The sequence below is a fragment of the Somniosus microcephalus genome, chromosome 2 (assembly GCF_052327205.1).
Source record: "Somniosus microcephalus isolate GS21.2 chromosome 2, FLI_Smic_1.0, whole genome shotgun sequence".
Classification (NCBI taxonomy): Eukaryota; Metazoa; Chordata; class Chondrichthyes; order Squaliformes; family Somniosidae; genus Somniosus; species Somniosus microcephalus.
Window position 1 is genome coordinate 325,797,916 of NC_140988.1, and position 21,804 is coordinate 325,819,719.

General features: G+C 43.5%; 1 protein-coding gene across 13 annotated transcripts in view; it reads left to right on the forward strand.

The window, feature by feature from the left end:
- tcf4 (transcription factor 4) overlaps positions 1-21,804 on the forward strand; it is a 679,628-nt gene that overhangs the window by 648,617 nt on the left and 9,207 nt on the right. For all 13 annotated transcript variants that reach the window (XM_085974559.1, XM_085974581.1, XM_085974567.1 and 10 more), the window contains 4 exons: positions 10,147-10,282; positions 13,787-13,937; positions 14,493-14,725; positions 17,876-18,018. In XM_085974559.1, the coding sequence (XP_085830685.1) occupies positions 10,147-10,282; positions 13,787-13,937; positions 14,493-14,725; positions 17,876-18,012 (657 nt within the window). In that variant the 3' untranslated portion in view covers positions 18,013-18,018. The remainder of the gene's footprint in view (positions 1-10,146; positions 10,283-13,786; positions 13,938-14,492; positions 14,726-17,875; positions 18,019-21,804) is intronic.

A 21,804-nucleotide genomic window follows, 5' to 3' on the forward strand; every position in this document is an offset into this window, starting at 1 on the left:
TTCAAGTTATTGTTTTAACTTCATCGTTACTTAAGGGAATTATTACCCAATGCGTTGGAATAATCATGTGTTCTATATTTTTGTATATGTATGTATGCATGTATAGGTAGTTCAAGGTGTTGGTGTACTGTACTCTATATTAGGGATGAAGGTTCACAGTCTTTGTCTCCTCTCCTCTCCCTCCCCCCAAAATTTTCCACAAGGTGAGGCCTGGTCCCAGTGAGACTGGTCTAGGATATGCACTAAACAAAGGCGCAGGTGTTACAAGGAAAGTTTAAGGGGCAAATCAACTTGTGATACTCTTGCACATTAACTAGTTCAGAAAAGACATTGGCTAAGGCTGTAAAACAAGTCCCTAGTCGCCATTTGAGTCTGCAAGTAATGCAAAGATCTAAACAAGAAGTGAAAATAACTTAGCAAAATGGGGGGAGGGTTATTTGCATTATCATGATGCTCAGTTATGAGTTACCACAAACACATCAGGCCACATTTCAGACCGGTGATTCTATAAATATTAATTGCTTGATTTCACACCTGCTACTGAGCAGTGTCCAGGTATTTGCACAGAGGGAGGGAGGAAAAAATCAGAGGACAATTACCTTCTTGGCCAATGTCTAGCTAGATCAAGAACAATCTTGATCTATTGCAGTCCATTGCAGTCAGATACGGGGGAATATATAATGGGAAATAAGGAAATGGCAGATCAACTAAATGCATACTTTGGGTCAGTCTTTACGAAGGAAGACACAAAAAACCTCCCTGGGATATCGGGAAAAATAGGGACATTGGCAAAGGAGGAACTGACGCAAATCAATATCTCTAAGGATATGGTGTTAAGGAAGCTAAAGGGATTGAAGGTGGACAAATCCCCAGGGCCTGATAACATGCATCCTAGGGTACTGAAGGAGGTGGCCCTAGAGATAGCGGATGCACTAAGGATGATTTTTCAGAATTCATTAGACTCGGGAACAGTACCGATGGATTGGAGGGTAGCTAACGTTACCCCACTATTCAAAAAGGGGGGTAGGGAAAAAGCAGGTAATTACAGACCTGTAAGCCTTACATCAGTTGTGGGCAAAATGCTGGAGTCCATCATTAAGGATGAAATAGCGGAGCACTTAGCAAATGGGGACAGGATAGGACAGAGTCAACATGGATTTACAAAGGGTAAATCGTGCTTGACTAATCTATTGGAATTTTTTGAGGGAGTAACTGGTAGAATAGATGGGGGAGAGCCAGTAGATGTGGTGTACCTGGACTTCCAAAAGGCCTTCGATAAGGTCCCACATAAAAGATTAGCATGGAAAATTGAGGCTCATGGGATAAAGGGGAAAGTTTTGGCGTGGATAGGGAACTGGCTGTCAGATAGAAAACAGAGAGTTGGAATAAACGGCTCATTTTCTGAATGGCAGGCAGTAACAAGTGGGGTACCACAGGGATCTGTCCTGGGCCCCCAGCTGTTCACAATTTACATTAATGACCTGGATCAGGGAGTCGGATGCAGCATTTCCAAATTTGCAGACGACACTAAACTAGGAGGGGGGGTGGGCTCAGAGGAAGAGACCAGGAAGCTCCAGAGCGATTTGGACAGACTGGGCGATTGGGCGGATAAATGGCAGATGCACTATAATGTGGACAAGTGCGAAGTTATCCACCTTGGGTGCAGGAACGGGAGGGCAAATTATTATTTAAATGGCAATAGATTGGGAGAGGGGGAAGTACAGAGAGACCTGGGTGTTCTTGTACACCAGTCACTGAAGGCGAGCATGCAGGTGCAACAGGCGGTCAAGAAGGCAAACGGTATGCTGGCCTTCATAGCAAAAGGGTTAGAATACAGGAACAGGGATACCTTGCTGCAGCTGTACAGGGCACTGGTGAGACCACACCTCGAGTACTGTGTACAGTTTTGGTCGCCTCATCTGAGGAAGGATGTTCTTGCCATGGAGGGGGTGCAGCGGCGATTCACCAGGCTGATACCAGGAATGGCGGGAATGACCTATGAGGAGAGACTATGTAGTTTAGGGATGTACACACTGGAGTTTAGAAGATTGAGAGGGGACCTCATAGAAGTGTATAAAATTCTGACAGGTCTAGACAGACTGGATGCAGAAGGAATGTTTCCCTTGGCGGGTGAGAACAGAACTAGAGGACATAATTTAAGGATAAGGGCTAAACCATTTAGGACAGAGATGAGGGGGAATTTCTTCACTCAGAGAGTGGTGAACCTGTGGAACTCATTGCCACAGAGGGCAGTGTACGCCAGCTCATTAAATATATTTAAGAGGGAATTAGATATATTTCTACGGGCAAAAGGGGTTAAGGGTTACGGAGAGAAGGCGGGGACGGGATACTGAATTAAAGGATCAGCCATGATCTCATCGAATGGCGGAGCAGGCACGAAGGGCCGAATGGCCTACTCCTGCTCCTATCTTCTATGTATCTATGTAATATCAACAGACAGGATGAACCAAATTGCCTCCTTCTGTGCTGTGAACTTTTAAGTTTAAATGACCTGGTTACCTCACCCATGCTGTGAAGCAGGCAGTTATGTTTGGACAGAGAGGAACCAAAAGGAGGAGTAAAAAAAGTAATAAATTTAGAGTGATGGGAATGCATTAAAAGTATAGCTCTATATGGAATATTGTGTGTGAATTGCAAAACAAATCTTGAGGCTTAATTGAATTTTCAGTTTTTACTTATTGTTGAACTTGCTAAATGTAATGGCATTTTAGGCACTCCTGAATCCATTCTTTAGATGTTTAAAACTATATATACAGCAATTCTGAGCTTTGTTCCTTAAATTAATGTTGAACTGCTTTTGTTGCAGCATTGCACTTTCTTCAATATTCTCTTTTGCTAAGGTGCACAGTCCCCTCCCAAAAATAGCTGGTGGTGTTAGTCACTAACTTAGACAACACTTACCGTTAATATATTTGGAAACATCCATTGTAATAAAAATTCAAGCACTGGGAATTTCCTCAGGGCTTCTCCTGTTCCACTGACGCAACTTCAGCGGAGGTTCAGCAGATACGCCATCTGCATGTGTAAATAGGGTTTCTGCCAAACCCCAGCAAAAGTTATGCTGGTGGAGTGGGTGAAGTCACAAGAAAATTCTTGGCAAAAGTTTTTTTGGGGGGAGGGGGGAGTAAATGCTGTGGGGAATAGAGCAGGTAAAAGGCTGGGTATTCAGCTGATAAGTGGCAGGTAACATTCGCGCCACACAAGTGCCAGGCAATGACCATCTCCAACAAGCGAGAGTCTAAACACCGCCCCTTGACATTCAATGGAATTACCATCACCGAATCCCCCACCATCAACATCCTGGGGGGGTCACCATTGACCAGAAACTTAACTGGACCAGCCACATAAATACTGTGGCAACAAGAACAGGTCAGAGGCTAGGTATTCTGTGGCGAGTGTCTCACCTCCTGACTCCCCAAAGCCTTTCTACCATCTACAAGGCACAAGTCAGGAGTGTAGTGATGGGTGCAACTGCAAGAACACTCCAGCAGCTTGACCTCATCCAGGACAAAGCACCTGCTGGCCTAAATATCCACCGCTCCACCATCGGTGTACCGTGGCTGCAGTGATTACTACCTACAGATTGCACTGCAGCAACTCGTCAAGGCTTCTTCGGCAGCACCTCCCAAATCCTTGGCCTCCACCACCTAGAAGGATAAGGGCAGCAGTTGCATGGCGTCACCACCACCTTCAAGTTCCCTCCCCAAGTCACACACCATCCCGATTTGGACATATAGCGCAGTTCCTTCATTGTCGCTGGGTCAAAATCCTCAAACCCCCTTCCTAACAGCACTGCGGGAGTACCTTCACCACACTGACTGCAGCGTTTCAAGAAGAAGGCCCACTATCACCTTCTCAAGGGCAACTAGGGCAAAAATTCATTCTTGGGATAAGGACAATAAATGCTGGCCTTGCCAGCGATGCCCTTATCCCAAGATTGAATTTTTAAAAAACACCTCAGTATACTAGGATGATCAGCCATGATCTCATTGAATGGCGGAGCAGGCTCGAGGGGCCGAATGGCCTACTCCTGCTCCTATCTTCTATGTTTCTATGTACTACAGAGAGTGTTGCAATGGACAGGGGTGTTGTCCTTCAGAAGAGACATTAAACAAAGGAGACCTTAAACTGCCTATTCCACTGCATTAATCCTTCTCGACCTATCTGCAGCCTTTGACGTGGTTGACCACACCATCCTCCTCCAAAACCTCTCCCAGCTGACTGCAGCTGCCCTCAATTGGTTCCATTCTTATCTATCCAGTCATAACCAGAGAATCTAGAATTCCCTCCTCAAACCTCTTCGCCTCACTACCTCTCTCTCCTTTTAAGATGCTCCTTAAAACCAAACACTTTGACCAAGCTTTTGGACATCTGTCCTACTACCTCATGTATTAGGCTCAGTGTCAAATTTTGTTTGATAATGTTCCTGAGAAGCACCTTGGGATATTTTACTATGTTAAAGGCACTATATAAATGCAAGTTGTTGTTGTGTTCCCTTCATGGCCTCGCTCCCTCCTTTTCTCTGTAATCTCCCCCAGCCCTACAACCCTCCCAGATCTCTGCATTCCTCCAGTTCTGGCCTCTTGCACATCCCCGACTTCCTTCACCCCACCATTGGTGTCTGTAACTTCAGTTGTCTAAGCCCTAAGCACTGGAATTCCCTCCCTAAACCTTTCCGTCTTTCCAACTCTCCCTCTTCCTTTAAGACACTCCTTAAAACTTACCTCTTTGATCAAGCTTTTGGTTACCTGACCTAATATTTCCTCCTTTGGCTTGGTGTAAATTTTTGGCTGATTACGCTCCTGTGAAAGCCCTTGGGCGTTTTACTACATTAAAGGTGCTATATAAATGCAATTTGTTGCATCTCTTTGAGCACATTTTCAGTGAATGCTCCTAACTTTCCCATTACATGGCCCAGTGTCCGTTCCCTTTAATTATTTAATATTTTCCTTCTGCAGAGCTCTTTGGGACACTTTCTGTGTTAAAGGCACTATATAAATGCAGTCTGTTGCTGAATATGATGTTGAGTAAATGCACTGCTTTAGTTACCATTCACTATGCTGATGATCAGTCTTATCAGAGAAATGAAATTCAACACAATGATAACCTTGTAGAAATGAAAAGATAAAAAAATCTGACTGTTTGAAATGCACAGTATCTGAAAGCGAGAGACAGGTTAATGTTTAGGCTATTGTTTCTTGTATTAAATTTGCATTTTTTTAATATAAAAGTGCAGTGCTTCACACTGGAAGAGTGTCAGAATTCTGTTTTGGTTCATTTAACCTTTTTATTCATCTGTGAGCAATAATATTGATTTGTCTCACATGAAAGGTAAAACATGTAAACAAATGAATGTTTTGTTTTTCCATAATACAGCTTGGTCTCCGTGTTAGTTAGTGCAAGGCTTCAGTTGGGTTTAAATTCACTGCCCCCCCCCCCCCCCCCCCCTCCGCATTGTTGGGCTAACAATGACACCGATCTGAACTCTGAAGCAAATGATTCAGGGAAAGCTAATAAAATTGCTTCCAGCGCGCAACAAGCCTTTTAGTAAAGCTGTTCGACATTTTGTGATATTTGCAGCAAGCGGGGGCCCAGATCACGTGGTGCCGCTGCTGCTGCTGTCAAAAGCTTAGCTGGCATTACAAAAAAAATGGCAGGCGAGGATTTTTTTTCCCTAAAATGAAAATCTGATGCCAGTTCTGAATTCCTTCAGGATTGTTGGTAAATAGCAAGGGAATTGTGAAGCCCACAATTAAGCATATGGGCATTAAGATAATTGTCAGTTATGTTCATGGACATGATAGAAGACAGATGGAAGTGAATCAGTAGCCTCCGTAGAGGCACCCTGGGAGATGAATTGACGTTTTACCTGGCTGAACTGTTCTGCCATGTTGTTTGTCACTAAATGATATACTGTGTGTGCAGCGTTGTATTGTGCTGTGTGAATGGTGAAGTGTCATTGCACCCTCTAGAGAAAAAAGATGAGCATTACATGGTAGCTGTAGCTCTCTTTTTGACAATGTTTCCTCTACTGTGAAATCTGTTCACAAGAGGGAATTTTGATGAGACCGTATCAGAATGTGCCTTGATAAAATCATTCTTCTATGCGTTTCAAACCTAAGTTTGCTTATACGATAGCAAAATACTGTGGATGCTGGAAATCCGAAATAACAACAGAAAACGCTGGAAAAACTCAGCAGGCCAGGGCAGCATCCGTGGAGAGAGAAACAGGGTTAACGTTTCAGGTCGAAGACCTTTCATCAGAACTGGAAAAAAGCTTCTTTTCAGTTCTAACGAAGGGTCATCGACCTGAAACGTTAACTCTGTTTCTCTCTCCACGGATGCTGCCCTGGCTTGCTGAGTTTTTCCAGCGTTTCCTGTTGTTATTTCTAAGTTTGCTCATGTATGTTCGGTTCAATTTTCTGTGTATATAAAATGCTATACTATATTTACATATCACACACGTGTCCATCTGTGAAATATATTACCGCTTAGTCCAAAAAAAGCAAGGCATGTAAGAGAATAAGAATATTTTGGAATGGGAAAATTCCATTAGACCTGACGAGCCCATTCCTTTTTTTGATGTATCAATCCCACCTACCTGCCTTTCATTTAGGAATTTACTTCAAAGCAAAAAAAAACTCTGTTAAAATTTACTGCTTCTCAGCTGAGAAATAAATCCGTTTCAGAATGATAGCAGATGGAATGAGTTCACTGGAATTGTAATATTAAACATACATTTCAGCAGTCTTCAAGGTCAAGATCTAAATAAAAACATATTTATACAAAGCCACCTCTGAAAACTGTTACGAACTGTTTAGCATAAAGATGACAGTGGGTTGGATCTGTCTGTGCCCGTTACTTTGAGAACTTTGTAAACTGGCTGCTCATAAGTTCTCTAAACACAAATTTGGGCTTGAAAGCTAGAAATTCCCACTGAAGTGGGCTTTTTTAAGATGATTCCTGGAGGAGATACAAAACCCCTTCGATGAAAAAACATTTTGAACATCCCAGTATTACTTTAGACATAGTTTCATCAGTGAGTGAACTTTCTTGTATTGGTACTTTTAATCTAAATCTCTTTTTAAACTTCAGTCTTTCACTTTTCATTGCTGGTAACTTCTGAGCTAAAGTTCAACCTGTGTAAATGTCACACTGGTATCAGGGGCTCCAGTACCTCTGACGTGTCTGGGCCAGTTACCACGTTGCTGACCTGAAAGGCTGCCAAGCACCGAGATGAATGTAGAGGTGAAAACTTTTGCAGAGTAGAGAGGTCGGACGAGGCACAGGTGTCCCCTTTAAAAATTGAGCCTTGATAAAAAGAACTTGCATTTATATGGCACCTCATCATGTCCTCAGGATGTCTCAAAGCCCTTTACAGCCAATGGATTACTTTTTGAACTAGAGTCACTGTTGTTACATCGGCAAATGGGCCAGCCGGTTTGTACAGATAGGTCCCACAAACAGCAAATGAATGAGTGAGTCACTGAATAATCTAGTCTTGGTGGTATTGGTTGAGGGCGGAATATTGGGTAGTACATTAAAAAATAGCATAGGACTAGTTAAACACTGTTGTACACAATGCCTCTTGTTTCAGGAGGAGAGGCAGACAGGTCCAAGGTCAGTCAGAGGTTTCTGAAGACTAAAGAAATGTATAGTACTTCCTAAATGCAGACAAAATGCACCTAATGCCTTCCTTTGGACCTGTTAAAGTTATAACAGCACAGAAAGTGTTGAGCATAAACTGCAGCATCCTACACACAATCTAAATGTTTCATTATTTGTTATCATTACTTCAACCTTTTGTTTCTTATTCATAGTAACAACACCACAGAACATTCATAGATATTTTCATAATTTCCACAATAATTCTATAAGCATGACTATTCCCTCGCAGGGTGCATCACAGCCAATCTCCATCCTGTCTTCATTCGACACCTGCACATGCACTCTTTCCAGCCAAAGCTTATTGAATAGTAATCAGAAATAGGAATATTGGCTCTTTTTACCCCTCCTCCCTAGCATTGAAGCCGCCAGTAGCGCCTCTGCCATTACCGGGGCTAAGATCAGCGAGGGGCACAGACTGCGGATTGAACCAGCGGCCCTCCTGGTTTGCACTTCTCAGTACCACACAGGGTAAAGCACTTAACTAACCAAGCCATTATGGAAGGACAATAAGTTTTTAAAAGATAGAATTGGAATACACTCATTGTTAAGGGCGAAGAAAATAATTTTTAAAAGGACGTTCTTTATCTGAAGGGATACTTTAAAGTAAAGGTAATATGTGACTCACTATTTGGGACTCGAAGGCAGAAAAACAAATGTCCGTGGGTTGAGCACTGGAAATTTCCACCCAGTTTGGATGAAAGTATGGCTGTGGTGACAACTGAAGCAGAATTAATCGAAGAGTGACATAATTATTAGCTGAGCTAAGGTTATCCAGATAAATGGTATTGCCATGACAGTCACAATGATTAGTATCATGGCTCAGCTCAGTTGGATATTTCATTATAACATTTTAAATAAAGTATACTTTAATATCAGGCTGACATAGACTTTATAACAACACTCACTTTTCTTGAATACATTGCAGTAGTTAAAGGAGTTATAAAATCATCTTGCAAAATAAGAACAAAAAGATGAACTGGTTTGAGCAAGTTATTTAAGCGAGGGGAGCGGAACTGGGTCTTCCAATACGTCAACCATGGTGTCTGTTGTCATTTGTGGATATGCAACATGGCAGTAGGCAGCAAACTGATCGATACATTGACCATGAAGTTTGTTATAAATCTGGGGGTACACAATAGCAGTGGCTATGGAGTTGTCCAGTAATTTGTGGCTACCCAAGTACCCAATCTAGCAGTCTCACCTGTCCTGGTGTTAATAATGCTTTTCAGTAGCTTGAAAGATCATTTCACTTTTGAAATTCTTTAAAACATATTATAAATGTTATGTGTGTTTAGCAATGTGCTGGACTATCATTTTTATAGCGTACGCCAGTATTGAATTAGTCGATTGAAGTAATGTCAAGAATGAAGGATTTAATGGGTTCAAGTACAAATATTTCAAATCAGACCTTTTTTAAAAATTGGCAACAGATGCCAGTATAAAATCGCTAATCAAATTACTTGTACCTTGATCAGGACTTAGCTGTACTGTACACAATGTGAGAGCTACAGTCTCCATTGTAATTTAACAGCGTTAGCCTTTACATTACATAGTATTATATAGTATTTACAGCACAGAAACAGGCCATTCAGCCCCACAGGTCCATGCCGGTGTTTATGCTCCTCCCATCCTACTTCATCGAACCCCATCAACATATCCTTCTATTCCTTTCTTCCTCGTGTTTATCTAGCTTCCCCTTAAACGCATCTATGCTCGTCGCTTCTTTGCAGTCAAGACCACGAAACCTGTTAAGTCTCAGTTATTTTCAATGGTAGTTGACACTTTGGTAGAAACTGTAGCTTTTTTCTGTGCTTTATTTTTGAAATACTAACTATGTATACCTTGGTGTCTCAATGTATAACTGCACTCACTAGTGTGGTACTAAACCATATAGATCGGGAAAGGTCCAGGTTTGTTTGCCGGTCTGTGCTGATGTTAAATGATCTCAGCCAGGATGGTAGAAGAGGTGCTACAACTGGCTTCTATGTCCTTGGGCTAGAAAGAGGGAAAAACTAGCTCGCCACAGTTCCCTCCTATTCACTACCTTAATGGAAAGAGCATGAATATCAGGTAAAGACCTTATTGGGCCCAGCTGTTATGAGTCTCCACAGTTGAATGAACCTGCCGACATTTGGGGAATGGTCATTTGGTAGGAGGCCAGGTGTCTCTGGAACTAAACTCCAGTGTCTTCAGTACAGGAGGGAAGTAACTTAGGAGAAAACATTTTTTAAATGGCAACTATTTTGTTCCAGCAAGTTTTCAATCTATTTAAAGAAACCTTTCTATCTTCACAGCGCTGACTTTGGCAGCATTAGGCACTTGTGTGGTCAAGACATTTTGAACAGCCGCAGTATTGAAGCTATACTAATTTTTTTTGAAGTGAGGTGCTGTTCAGTAATTTGTTGTTTGGTGGCAACAACTGCTGAACGATCTGTGTTTTTGTGTTTTTAATTCTAGGTGGGAGCTCATCGTGAAGAAGGTGTTGGGCTCCGAGGCAGCCATCCAATCGTGTCAAACCAAGTGCCAGTTCCACAGCTTCCAGTGCAGTCAGCTACATCTCCTGACATAAACCAGTCCCAGGATCCATACAGGGGTAAGTGCTGGCAGCTTAGAGCTTTACCTAAGTGCAGTTTAAATAAAGCGTACCATTACAGATCTACAAATCATAGTGTGTTAAAAAGAACTGCTCGGAGTTAAAATATTAGGGTTCAGCCTCAATATGTCTCTGTTAGTAAGATGCTAAATATTATATTATGAACTATATAACTAAATAGCGCTGAGGTTATTTTTTGTATTACTTGGGGCTGTCGTCTGTTAGCATTTATGATTTCCAGAGTTGATGCAGTTCAGCCACTTATTTTCCATAAAGCACTAGTTCACACAGTGTATGCTGTGGGAATGGTAGTTATGTGAAAGAGTAGAAAAACCTATTGAGAAGGTATTTTAAACACTGCTTATATGGTAACATAGTGGCAGCACGGTGGCATAGTGGTTAGCACTGTTGCCTCACAGCGCCAGGGACCCGGGTTCAAATCTGGCCTCGGGTGACTGTCTGTGTGGAGTTTGCACATTCTCCCCGTGTTTGCGTGGGTTTCCTCCGGGTGCTCCGGTTTCCTCCCACAGTCCAAAGATGTGCGGGTTAGGTTGATTGGCCATGATAGAAATTGGCCCTTAGTGTTAGGGGGGATTAAATACGTGGGGTTACGGGGTTACGGGGACAGGGCTTGGGTGGGATGGTTGTCGGTGTAGGGACCGGGTGCTAGGGTTTGGATGATCAGCCATGATCTCGTTGAATGGCGGAGCAGGCTCGAAAGGGCCGAATGGCCTATTCCTGCTCCTATCTTCTATGTTTCTATGTAACACTGATCGGATCAGATGTTGTAATCATTTGATATTAATTGCCAATGGTTTTGTAAACTTCAAACTTTCCACACCCCATTTCAAACTGTCATATTAAAGAGGAAGGCAAGTCTCAGAGGAAAGACTTTCTACTTAAAGCAGCCGTCCAGTGCCTTTGTGGAAATATGAAATATATCTACTGCCTTTAAAAAGAAAACTTCAGCTTTTCTGCCACCCATGGAGACCCACTATTTTTGGCCTCCTTCCTCTTGAGACAGTCGGGTGACATCAGTGATGGGGAGGAGCCACATGCATTCCGGAGCAGCTCCATTCATATTAATAGAGGTTGCAACTTTAGGCTGGCCTGGGAGCTAATTCTGAGCCAGTAACCATGTGGAAACATGTTACTGATTAGGATACTCTTTATACTTTGAGCAGAACATAGAATTTCCTTCCATGTTACACATAATTTTGTTCAGAATGTCTTTGTAGCAATTGCACACGAGAAAGCTCGCTACCACTTGAATTAAGTCTGTGTTGATTTCTTTTCACTGCACGAAGCAATATTGCAGATTACATGTGACTACAGGGGAGATTGAGCTGAAAGTGACAATGTAACATGCCATTCTTGGGATGAAATTGAGTTTGGAAAATTCAGTTAAATTAACTGGAAAAATTAAGAGGTTTAGATTAAAATGTTATTCGATAATTGTTCCTGCATTATGGAGCAATTGCTGGACCCTCCCTTAGAGAATGCAATCAGCTTGCCATGAAACACAACTTGAAGCTGTAATTAAGAGCTTAGGAACAGGATTTTTTTTCCTGTTCCCAAAAAATGTCATGTTTGCCTTCACTTCAATAGAGCACAGTCGAGTTGTTTTTGCAATACAAAACCAAAGTATGAGAAACAAGAGGTTTCTTAAAACTCAAAGTGATAAGGAATTTAGCTCATTTTCACCCTTGGCTGCTCCATTTTAGATACTCAATTGCGCAATGGTTAAGGATACATTTTTAGAACTTTTTTCAGAATTGCAATGCTCTTGTATATTAAAAATGACTTTCAACAAGATATGAGATGACTGCCGTGATGTTCTATGGTAATTAGGGATTAGCTGACTAAATTGCCATTGTAACACGTCGCCTCCTTCAGTCAACCAGCCGATCCTCAGTTCTTTCTTACAGCACACCTTCAAGTGCATTAATCCAAATCAATCATTTGCAAGCCTTCTTCAATGAGAAAGCTGCACCTGTTTTAGAGTTGGCTTCACTTCTGGCTGCAGACTGAACAGTCTGAATTATGCAAACACCCTGGGGGTGAAATTGGGTGCCTTTGCGCCTCCTGTTAGCATCCCCAGAGGGCGCTAACGGGACGCAAATGGCTTTGTGACCGGGTACAGCGCTGACATCGACTCTCGCCATATTCAGCGGGAGTTTTGCGGCAGCGATACGGCGTTGCACCCCGATCTCCTTCGCCCGGAGATTGAGACATCATCGCCGTGCGCATCACTCCGGACCCGAAATTGACTTCTGCCCCCTGCAGCAGCGCCGGTCGAAAACACCGATAGCTGCAGGAGGCGTGCATCAGTGGCCGGCCGCTTCAGGGACGATGATTGAAAGTGAGGTGGCCGAGGTAAGTAAAAAAAAATAATTTTACCTATCTTGTTCCAGTGTTTTTCACGGGTTTCTGCTCGCGATCGATCAGCCCAGCATTCTGTTTGAGTGCCGGGCTGATCGTGTGAGATCGAGGCTGCCTTGGTGGTCCAGGTAGGTAATTTTTCTATTGCAGAGCCTGCAGCGATGACCCTTCCCTTTGAACGCGGCAGCATTGCTGAAGTCTCCGCCCCGCCTACTGCCGATTGCGCTCCAAGAAGGAAGTTGAGCGCCTGATTTAGCACTCCACTTCCTTCTTGGAGCGCAAAAATTAATTTTTTTAAAGTTTGGAAGCATTAGCGCCTAGCGCTAATTTTCTAAACTTTTAAGATTTAGCGCCCCAAACGGGGTTATAATGGATTTCCCCCCCCCCCCCCCCCCCCGCCGTCTCCCAAGAACATCCTCAATCACGTACTGGCTAGTAGCCAGTTAGGAACATTAGGAACAGTACTAGGCCATTTAGCCCCTCAAGCCAGCTCCACCATTCAATTTGATCATGGCTGATCTGCACCTCAACTCCATTTACCCGACTTGGTTCCATATCCCTTGTTACCCTTACCTTACTAGAATCTATCAATCTCAGTCTTGAAAGCACCAATTGACCCAGCATCCACAGCCTTTTGGGGGAGCAAGTTCCAGATTTCTACTACCCTTCCTGATTTCACTCCTGAATCACCTAGCTCTTATTTTAAGATTATGTCCCCTTGTTCCCCCACCAGAGGAAATATTTCTCTGTATCTACCTTATCAAGTCCTTCTAACATTTTAAACACCTCGATCAGATCACCCCTCAAGGGAAAACAAGTCACGTTTATGTAACCTGTCCTCATAATTTAACCCGCTAAGCCATGCTGCTGAATCTGTGCTGCGCTCACTCCAAGGCCAATATATCCTTCCAAAGGATGCAGGTTTATGTGCAAGTATGATTGACTGGTAGATAGACTTAACTCTGTGATGCTATATAATTTCCAACATTGATTTGAATGTGTTTTAAGTGCATACGTTTCAAACTACCAGAGCATTGCAGTTTCAACTAAGCAGAGTCGATGATGCTGAACGAAATTGTTGCCTGCCATCAATGCTGATCACTTACCCTGCTCCCCTTCCAGCTCTCTCCAGCGGTCTGCAAGGACAGAGTGTGTCGTCAGTCAGCTCAGATATAAAGTCAGAAGATGACGCGGACGAGAATCTGCAGGATTCAAAATCTACAGATGACAAGAAGGCAGACGAAGACAAGAAGGATATCAAGATATTAAATAGGTGAAGATCTATGATAACAGTAAATGAGTCGGCACTTCATTCAATTCCTGACCAGAATTTGATGAAGTGTGAATTCAGTATTGAGTGTAGGGTTTGTATTATAAAATTCTATGGGTCGGCCTTGTTGTATTCAGCCTCCTTTATTTGATTATGGGCCACAAGTACAATATGGACAGGTTGTCCCTTCCTATAAATTGGTAATTAGCAACAGAGTGTTTACTTGATTGAATTAATTAGTCCCATTAGATAACTTGAGATCTGTATAGTATAGAACATGAAATACAAAGTTCAACTTTATTGATTTTTCTTCAATTATTTTGAAATAATTTATAATAAATCAGATTGAAAATATGCACAATTTTGTAAACAGCACTTATATTTGATATAGATTGACATTTAAACCTGAACCAAATTGGCAATATTGATTTTACTTTAGGATATGTGAAGCAAGGAAGATGTCAGTTTGTTGTACTGATAATGTAGTTGCTGAATATGTATATTGTTATTTCAAATCCTACTTATTTATACAAAATGTTCTTTATTTTGTTCCCTCAGCAATAATAATGATGATGAAGATCTTTCTCCTGAGCAGAAGGCTGAGCGTGAGCGAGAAAGAAGAATGGCGAACAATGCTCGCGAACGTCTGCGTGTGCGCGACATTAATGAAGCATTTAAGGAACTTGGTCGTATGGTGCAGCTCCACCTAAAGAGCGACAAGCCACAGACAAAGCTATTGATTCTTCACCAGGCCGTTGCTGTTATTTTGAGCCTGGAACAGCAAGTGCGAGGTCAGTGGAGATATAGAACTGTTCAGCTGAATCTTGTTGTCCAGCTACTCTCCTCATCCTCCCACTTTATTTTCTCCTTCTCAAACACATTAAATAGGAAAATGCAGGTTAGGTTTCCCAACAAAAACAGTTAAAGTTGACTTACTTAAAAAAAAGAATTAAATCAATATTTGATTGGTGGCATCAGAGGTTCTAGTAATAGGTATCGACTGAGATGATTGAATACTCCACTGACACTCTGCTGTTGTGACTGGAGGGAAATGTCTGCAGTGAAAGAAAGAAATAACTTGCATTTATATAGCGCCTTTCACATCTTCAGGGTACCCCAAAGCGCGTCACAGCCAATTAAGTATTTTAAAGTGTTGTAATGTAGGCGAATGCAGCAGCCAATTTGCACACAGCAAGGCCCTACAAACAGGGCTGACCTGATAATCTGTTTTAATGATGCTGGGTGAGGGATAAATATTGGCCTGGACGCCAGAATAACTCCCCTGCTCTTTTCTGAATAACGCCGTGGGACCTTTTACTTCCACCTGAGGGGGCAGACTATTTAACGTCTCATCCAAAAGACTGCACTTCTGACATTGCAGCACTCCTTCAGTACTGCACTGAAACGTCAGCCTAGATTATGCGCTCAAATCTCTGTGGAGTACGACTTGAATCCACGACCTTCTGACTTAGAGGCCAGAGTGCTACCACTGAGCCAAGGCTGATATCTAATAGTGGACAGCAGGATAGAGTTGAATGGTGGAGATGCGAGAATGGATAAATGTTCTGGACTTGTGGTTGTTTTGGGGGGTGGAGGGAACCTATTCTTCAAGAGATTAAATGGGTGAGATAGGGTCCACAATAACTTGATTGTACATGGCCTGTTGGGGGAGTAGGCAGAATGTATCAAATGGCATTTTCTCATTTCACGTTCATTTTCTTAACACACATTTACCAAATATCCTCCAATTTTTCAAGTGTCCCATAGAAGTGCAGTAGAATAACCATTGAAACCACTCAAAGCTATCCTTATCCCTTGTGATTGTTTACTTATGATTTAATTTCCTCTAAGAATTGTCTTTTTTTTTAAACTGTTTTCTGTTTTACTGAGACCTGCATCATTCTCCAACTGCATCCAGTGAAGGCAAACTGAGATACAACCCTACATAAATCTTGTGTATTGGGAGGAAACCAGGGATTTTCCATTAAAAAAAAACACTTTCAGATCAGAAAAAGTACATCAAAACAATATAATTTCCTTAATACTGTGTCACAAAGTTTGCTGCATTTTAATATACAGAGCTAAATCAAACCGGTAGTATGCATTTTCCATTGCAATCGCTGACGCCCTTCGCTTTACAATTGCAGTCCTGAATAATGCGTTTAAATTGTGTTTGTTTTTCATTTGGCTTTATTTGGTCAGATGTTCTGATAAGAATATTTAATGTGTTCCCCACTTCACTCTATCTGCTGTTACAGAAAACATGGTTATTTTACAAATCTGCCTCATATTTTAAAGCTGGCGTACCCATGTAAATAGTGCTCCCTCTAGTGGCACTGAACAAATAGTTTGCTCCCCAGATCTGAAGGGCAAGGCTCCTGATTTGCAGATTTCATTGAAAAATGGGCAGAATTGCAGAATACGATTTCCAAAACAGCAATGAAAATCTTATAAGCCACCTAATGTTACATAAGAGCATAAGAAATAGGAGCAGGAGTAGGCCATACAGCCCATCGAGCCTGCTCCGCCATTCAATAAGATCATGGCTGATCTTCTACTTCAACTCCACTTTATGCCCTATCCCCATATCCCTTGATTCCCCTAGAGTCCAAGAATCTATCGATCTCAGCCTTGAACATACTTAGTGACTTAGCATCCACTGCCCTCTGGGGCAGAGAATTCCACTGATTCACAACCCTCTGAGTGAAGAAGTTTCTCCTCATCTCAGTCCAAAATGGCTGACTCGTTATCCTGAGACTATGACCTCTAGTTCCAGACTCTCCAACCCAGGGGAATCAGCCTCTCCGCATCACCCTATCAAGCCCTCTAAGAATTTTATACATTTCAATCAGATAATTTCTCATTCTTCTGAACTCCAGAGAATATAGACCCATTTTGCTCAAACTTTCCTCATAGGACAGCTCTCTCATCCTAGGAATCAATCTAGTGAACCTTCATTGCACCCCCTCAAAGGCAAGTATATCCTTCCTTAGGCAAGAGGACCAAAACTGTGCACAGTGCTCCAGGTGTGGTCTCACCAAAGCCCTATATAATTGCAGCAAGACTTCAAGGCTTATACTCCAAACCCCATGCAATAAAGGCTAACATACCATTTACCTTCCTAATTGCTTGCTGTAGCTGCATGTTAATTTTCTGTGATTTGTGTGCAAGGACCCCCCAAATCCCTCTGAATACCAACATTTACTAGTCTCTCACCTTCTTTAAAAAAAAAAAAAAAAATATTCTGCTTTTCCATTCTTCCTACCAAAGTGGATAATTTCAAACTTCCTCACATTATACTCCATCTGCCACCATCTTGCACAATCACTTAACTGGCCTACATCTCTTTGCAGCCTCTTTGTGTCCTCCTCACAGCTTACTTTAATTTTAAGTGGAATTTGACCAATGGGGCTAATTATAAATGGATGGAATCATGCAATGTAATCTCCAAAAATCCGATACAAATCCCGCTGTCCCATGTAATGAAAATAGAACTTGACCTGCTCAGCGATCATAAATCAGTGCCCTTGCTTATTAGTTTTCCCAAGTCCCAGATTTTAAACCCTGTAGATTATCCCACCCTTGAAATCTTTGCTGAGTTTTAAGACAAATTAGCTTTTAAAGTGACCAAACTTCGGATGGGGGCAGGGGTTGAATTTCTGCGGGAGTTCTTCTGATCTCCCGCCATAACTTCAGCAGAAGATTGGCAAAATCTTTGGAGAAATCATGTAATCCCATTCTATCTCCATTTGTTAATCCAAAGAGCAGATCATAGAATCATATAGCACAGAAGGAGGTCATTCAGCCCATTGTGCCTACGCCGGCTCTCTGAAAGAGCTGTCCAATTAGTCCCACTCCCCTGCTCTTTCCCCACAGCCCTGCAGGACTTTTTCCTTTTTAAGTATATTATGGTCACTTTGAACATTTTCTTTCTCCTGAAGAGAGGAACCTGAACCCTAAAGCAGCTTGTCTGAAAAGAAGAGAGGAGGAAAAAGTGTCAACAGATACACCGCCACTCTCCCTTGCAGGAGTCCACCCGAATATGGGAGACACATCCAACCATATGGGCCCAATGTGAAAAGAGGTAATTGAAATCATGCTAGCTTTGGCTGCTTTGTGAAAGGATGACAGCAGCCAATATATTACAAATTCTCTCAACTATAACAGAATACACAGTTATATACGTCCTATTTTGTAAAATGTCAACTTTTACTTCTGTCAGAAAATATGTGGGGAGATTTGTTGATTAATTGTCTGACCCCATTTTTCGTTCCATCCCTGTAAACATCAGAATTTTATACAACCATTCATTCTCACTAATGCCTTCCATGACTTCCCTTTGCATCCATGTTGGTTTGACTTTCCAGTTTGGTGCTGAACTTGTTTCTGTATGCTGTTAAAACGCTTCAGTTTTTCCTCTAAGGCATCCTCTATAAATAGTTCTTCCCATTTTATAATGTTCGTACACCACCGTGTCCCCTCAAAGTTTGCTCTCTCGGGATCCGCTTTCTTAGTAAGTTTTGGTTAGCTGTTCTGCCTTCATTTCAAACTTAAAATTAACTTTATAATCACTAAAGCCCGAGTGTTCCCTTACTTCAACTTACTTTATTCCTTCATCCTCCATGGTCAGGACCAAATCCAGTATTACCTTCCCCCTTATGGGTTTCCTCACCTGCCATTTAAAAAAAAAAAATCTTGAAGTACTTTAATAAACTCTCCTAGGCATACAGATTGTTCCCGCTAACACAGTCAATGCCAGAAAGATTAAAATTCCCAATGATTACATCTGGGGCCTTAGCACTAATATTTTTTATGACCTCACGCGGCAGTACATCCAGCTCTTTTTTTTGTGGTGGAATGTAACATATTAGTCGCCTGTTATAGAACAGAATATAAAATACAGTTATGGTGGAACAGTGGTAAACTACAGCCCACGGCAAGTGTTTGGAAGTCAATTCTATGTTAAAGTATTAAAATGTTGTTTATTTCAGTGGGGGTGGTTTCACAGAATACTGACACAGTAACATATTGTGGCAGGCAGTGGACAACAGATCTGTCCCAACACAAGAAGGTTCAAGTCTTTTTTTATTTTCATTCCTGGGATGTGGGCGTCGCTGGCAAGGCCAGCATTTATTGCCCATCCCTAATTGCCCTTGAAAAGGTGGTGGTGAGCCGCCGCCTTGAACCGCTGCAGTCCGTGTGGTGAAGGTACTCCCACAGTGCTATCAGGGAGGGAGCTCCAGGATTTTGACCCAGCGACGATGAAGGATCGGCGATATATTTCCAAGTCCAGATGGTGTGTAACTTGGAGAGGAACTTACAGGTGATGGTGTTCCCATGCACCTGCTGCCCTTGTCCTTCTAGGTGGTAGAGGGTGTGGGTTTGGGAGGTGCTGCTGAAGAAGCCTTGGCAAGTTGCTGCAGTGCATCTTGTAGATGGTACACACTGCAGCCACGGTACGCCGATGGTGCAGGGAGTGAATGTTTAAGGTGATGGATGGGGTGCCAGTCAAGCGGGCTGCTTTGTCCTGGATGGTGTCAAGCTTCTTGAGTGTTGTGGAGCTGCACTCATCCAGGCGAGTGGATAGTATTCCATCACACTCCTGACTTGTGCCTTGTAGATGGTGGAAAGGCTTTGGGGAGTCAGGAGGTGAGACACTTGCCACAGAATACCCAGCCTGTGACCTGCTCTTGTAGCCACAGTATTTATGTGGCTGGTCCAGTTAAGTTTCTGGTCAGTGGTGACCCCCATGTTGATGGTGGGGGATTCGGTGATGGTAATGCCGTTGAATGTCAAGGGGCTCTGATTAGACTCTGGCTTGTTGGAGATAGTCATTGCCTGGCACTTGTGGCGTGAATGTTGCTTGCCACTTATCAGCCCAAGCCTGAATGTCATCCAGGTCTTGCTGCATTTGGGCATGGACTGCTTCATTATCTGAGGAGTTGCGAATGGAACTGAACACTGTGCAATCATCAGCGAACATCCCTGTTTCTGACCTTATGATGGAGGGAAGGTCATCGATGAAGCAGCTGAAGATGGTTGGGCCTAGGACACAGCCACGAGGAACTCCTGCAGCAATGTCCTGGGGCTGAGATGACTGACCTCCAACAACCATCTTCCTTTGTGCTAGGTATGACTCCAGCCAGTGGAACATTTCCCCCCCGATTCCCATTGACTTCAGTTTTACTAGGGCTCCTTGATGCCACACTCGGTCAAATGCTGCTTTGATGTCAAGGGCAGTCACTCTCACCTCACCTCTGCAATTCAGTTCCTTTGTCCATGTTTGGACCAAGGCTGTAATGAGGTCGGGAGTCGAGTGGTCTTGGCGGAACTCAAACTGGGCATCCGTGAGCATGTTATTGGTGAGTAAGTGCCACTTGATAGCACTGTCGATGATACCTTCCTTCCCTTTGCTGATGATTGAGAGATGACTGATGGGGCAGTAATTGGCCGGATTGGATTTGTCCTGCTTTTTGTGGACAAGACATACCTGGACAATTTTCCACATTGTTGGATAGATGCCAGTGTTGTAGCTGTACTGGAACAGCTTGGCTAGAGGTGTAGCTAGTTCTGGAGTACAAGTCTTCAGCATGACAGCCGGGATGTTGTCAGGGCCCATAGCCTTTGCTGTATTCAGTGCGCTCAGCCATTTCTTGATATGCGGTCCAAGTCCAAAGATGTGCGGGTTAGCTTGATTGGCTATGATAAAATTGACCCTTGGTGTTGGGGGGATTAAATGCGTGGGGTTGCGGGGATGGGATGGGATGTGTGTCGGTGCAGGCTCGATGGGCCGAGGTGGCCTCTATCTGCAGTGTGGGGTTCCTGTGATTTCCTGTGATATCACATGGAGTGAATCGAATTGGCTGAAGACTGGCTTCTGTGGTGGTGGGGACCTCAGAAGTAGGCCGATATGGATCATCCATTCGGCACTTCTGGCAAAAGATGGTTGCAGACGCTTCTTGTCTTTTGCACTCACCTGCTGGGCTCCACCATCATTGAGGATAGGGATATTCATGGAGCCTCCTCCTCCTGTCAATCTTCGTCATCACCAGGGGAAATTGCACAGCAGAAGCGAGGTGCCTTTCTCAGGAAGAAAGGGATGAGGAATGAAAGAGGAAGCTATTGTCTCCTAGGTACTCCTGTACACTTTTGAATCATAGGGGGAAAAACTGGGTGAGTAGCGCCACCTGTTAGCGCCTAAAGAGCAAGTCAGTGGCTGTAGCGCCACTGGCTGCGCCTCCTGCGATATTCAGCAGGGGCGCTAATGGTGGCGTTAGCCATTTGCGCTGCGCCGCCACTGATGATGTCATTGGTGTGCGCAGCGCCCCGTTCGCAATATTTGGTAGCGAACGCCGCAGTTGCGCCGTTCGCTACCCGCACCCGGTTCACGGGGCCTTACTGTGCCGGCAGCGGCGCAAGTTAAGGTGGAGGTGCAGGCGGCCGCCTGCCAGCACCTCCGTCCCTGGCCTCCTGACCCCCCCCCCCCCACCCCCGTGGCATTGCTGGCTGTTTCCCGAGAGCCCGGCACTTCTCCTTGGTGCCGGGCTCGTTTGCCAGCACTCGCGAGCAGGGATCGCGCTGTTGCAGGCCCCTCCCCCTTAACAATGGGAGGAAGGCCTGCAGTACGCTGCGGCACGTAGCGCTGCGATATTCAGTTTCAGCGCCCTAAGAGGGACGCTGAGCGCCTCGAGCCTCGCCCCGTCTCCCTCTAGGGGCAGTGGAACTGAATATCTGACGATCGCTAAAGCCTCGGAACGCTGCGCTAAATCCTGCGCTCAGGTGACTTTTGCGCCACTTTGGCGCCCCAACCCAATTTCTAGGCCATAGAGTATTACAGAAACAGGCCATTTGGCACATCATGTTCTTCGGG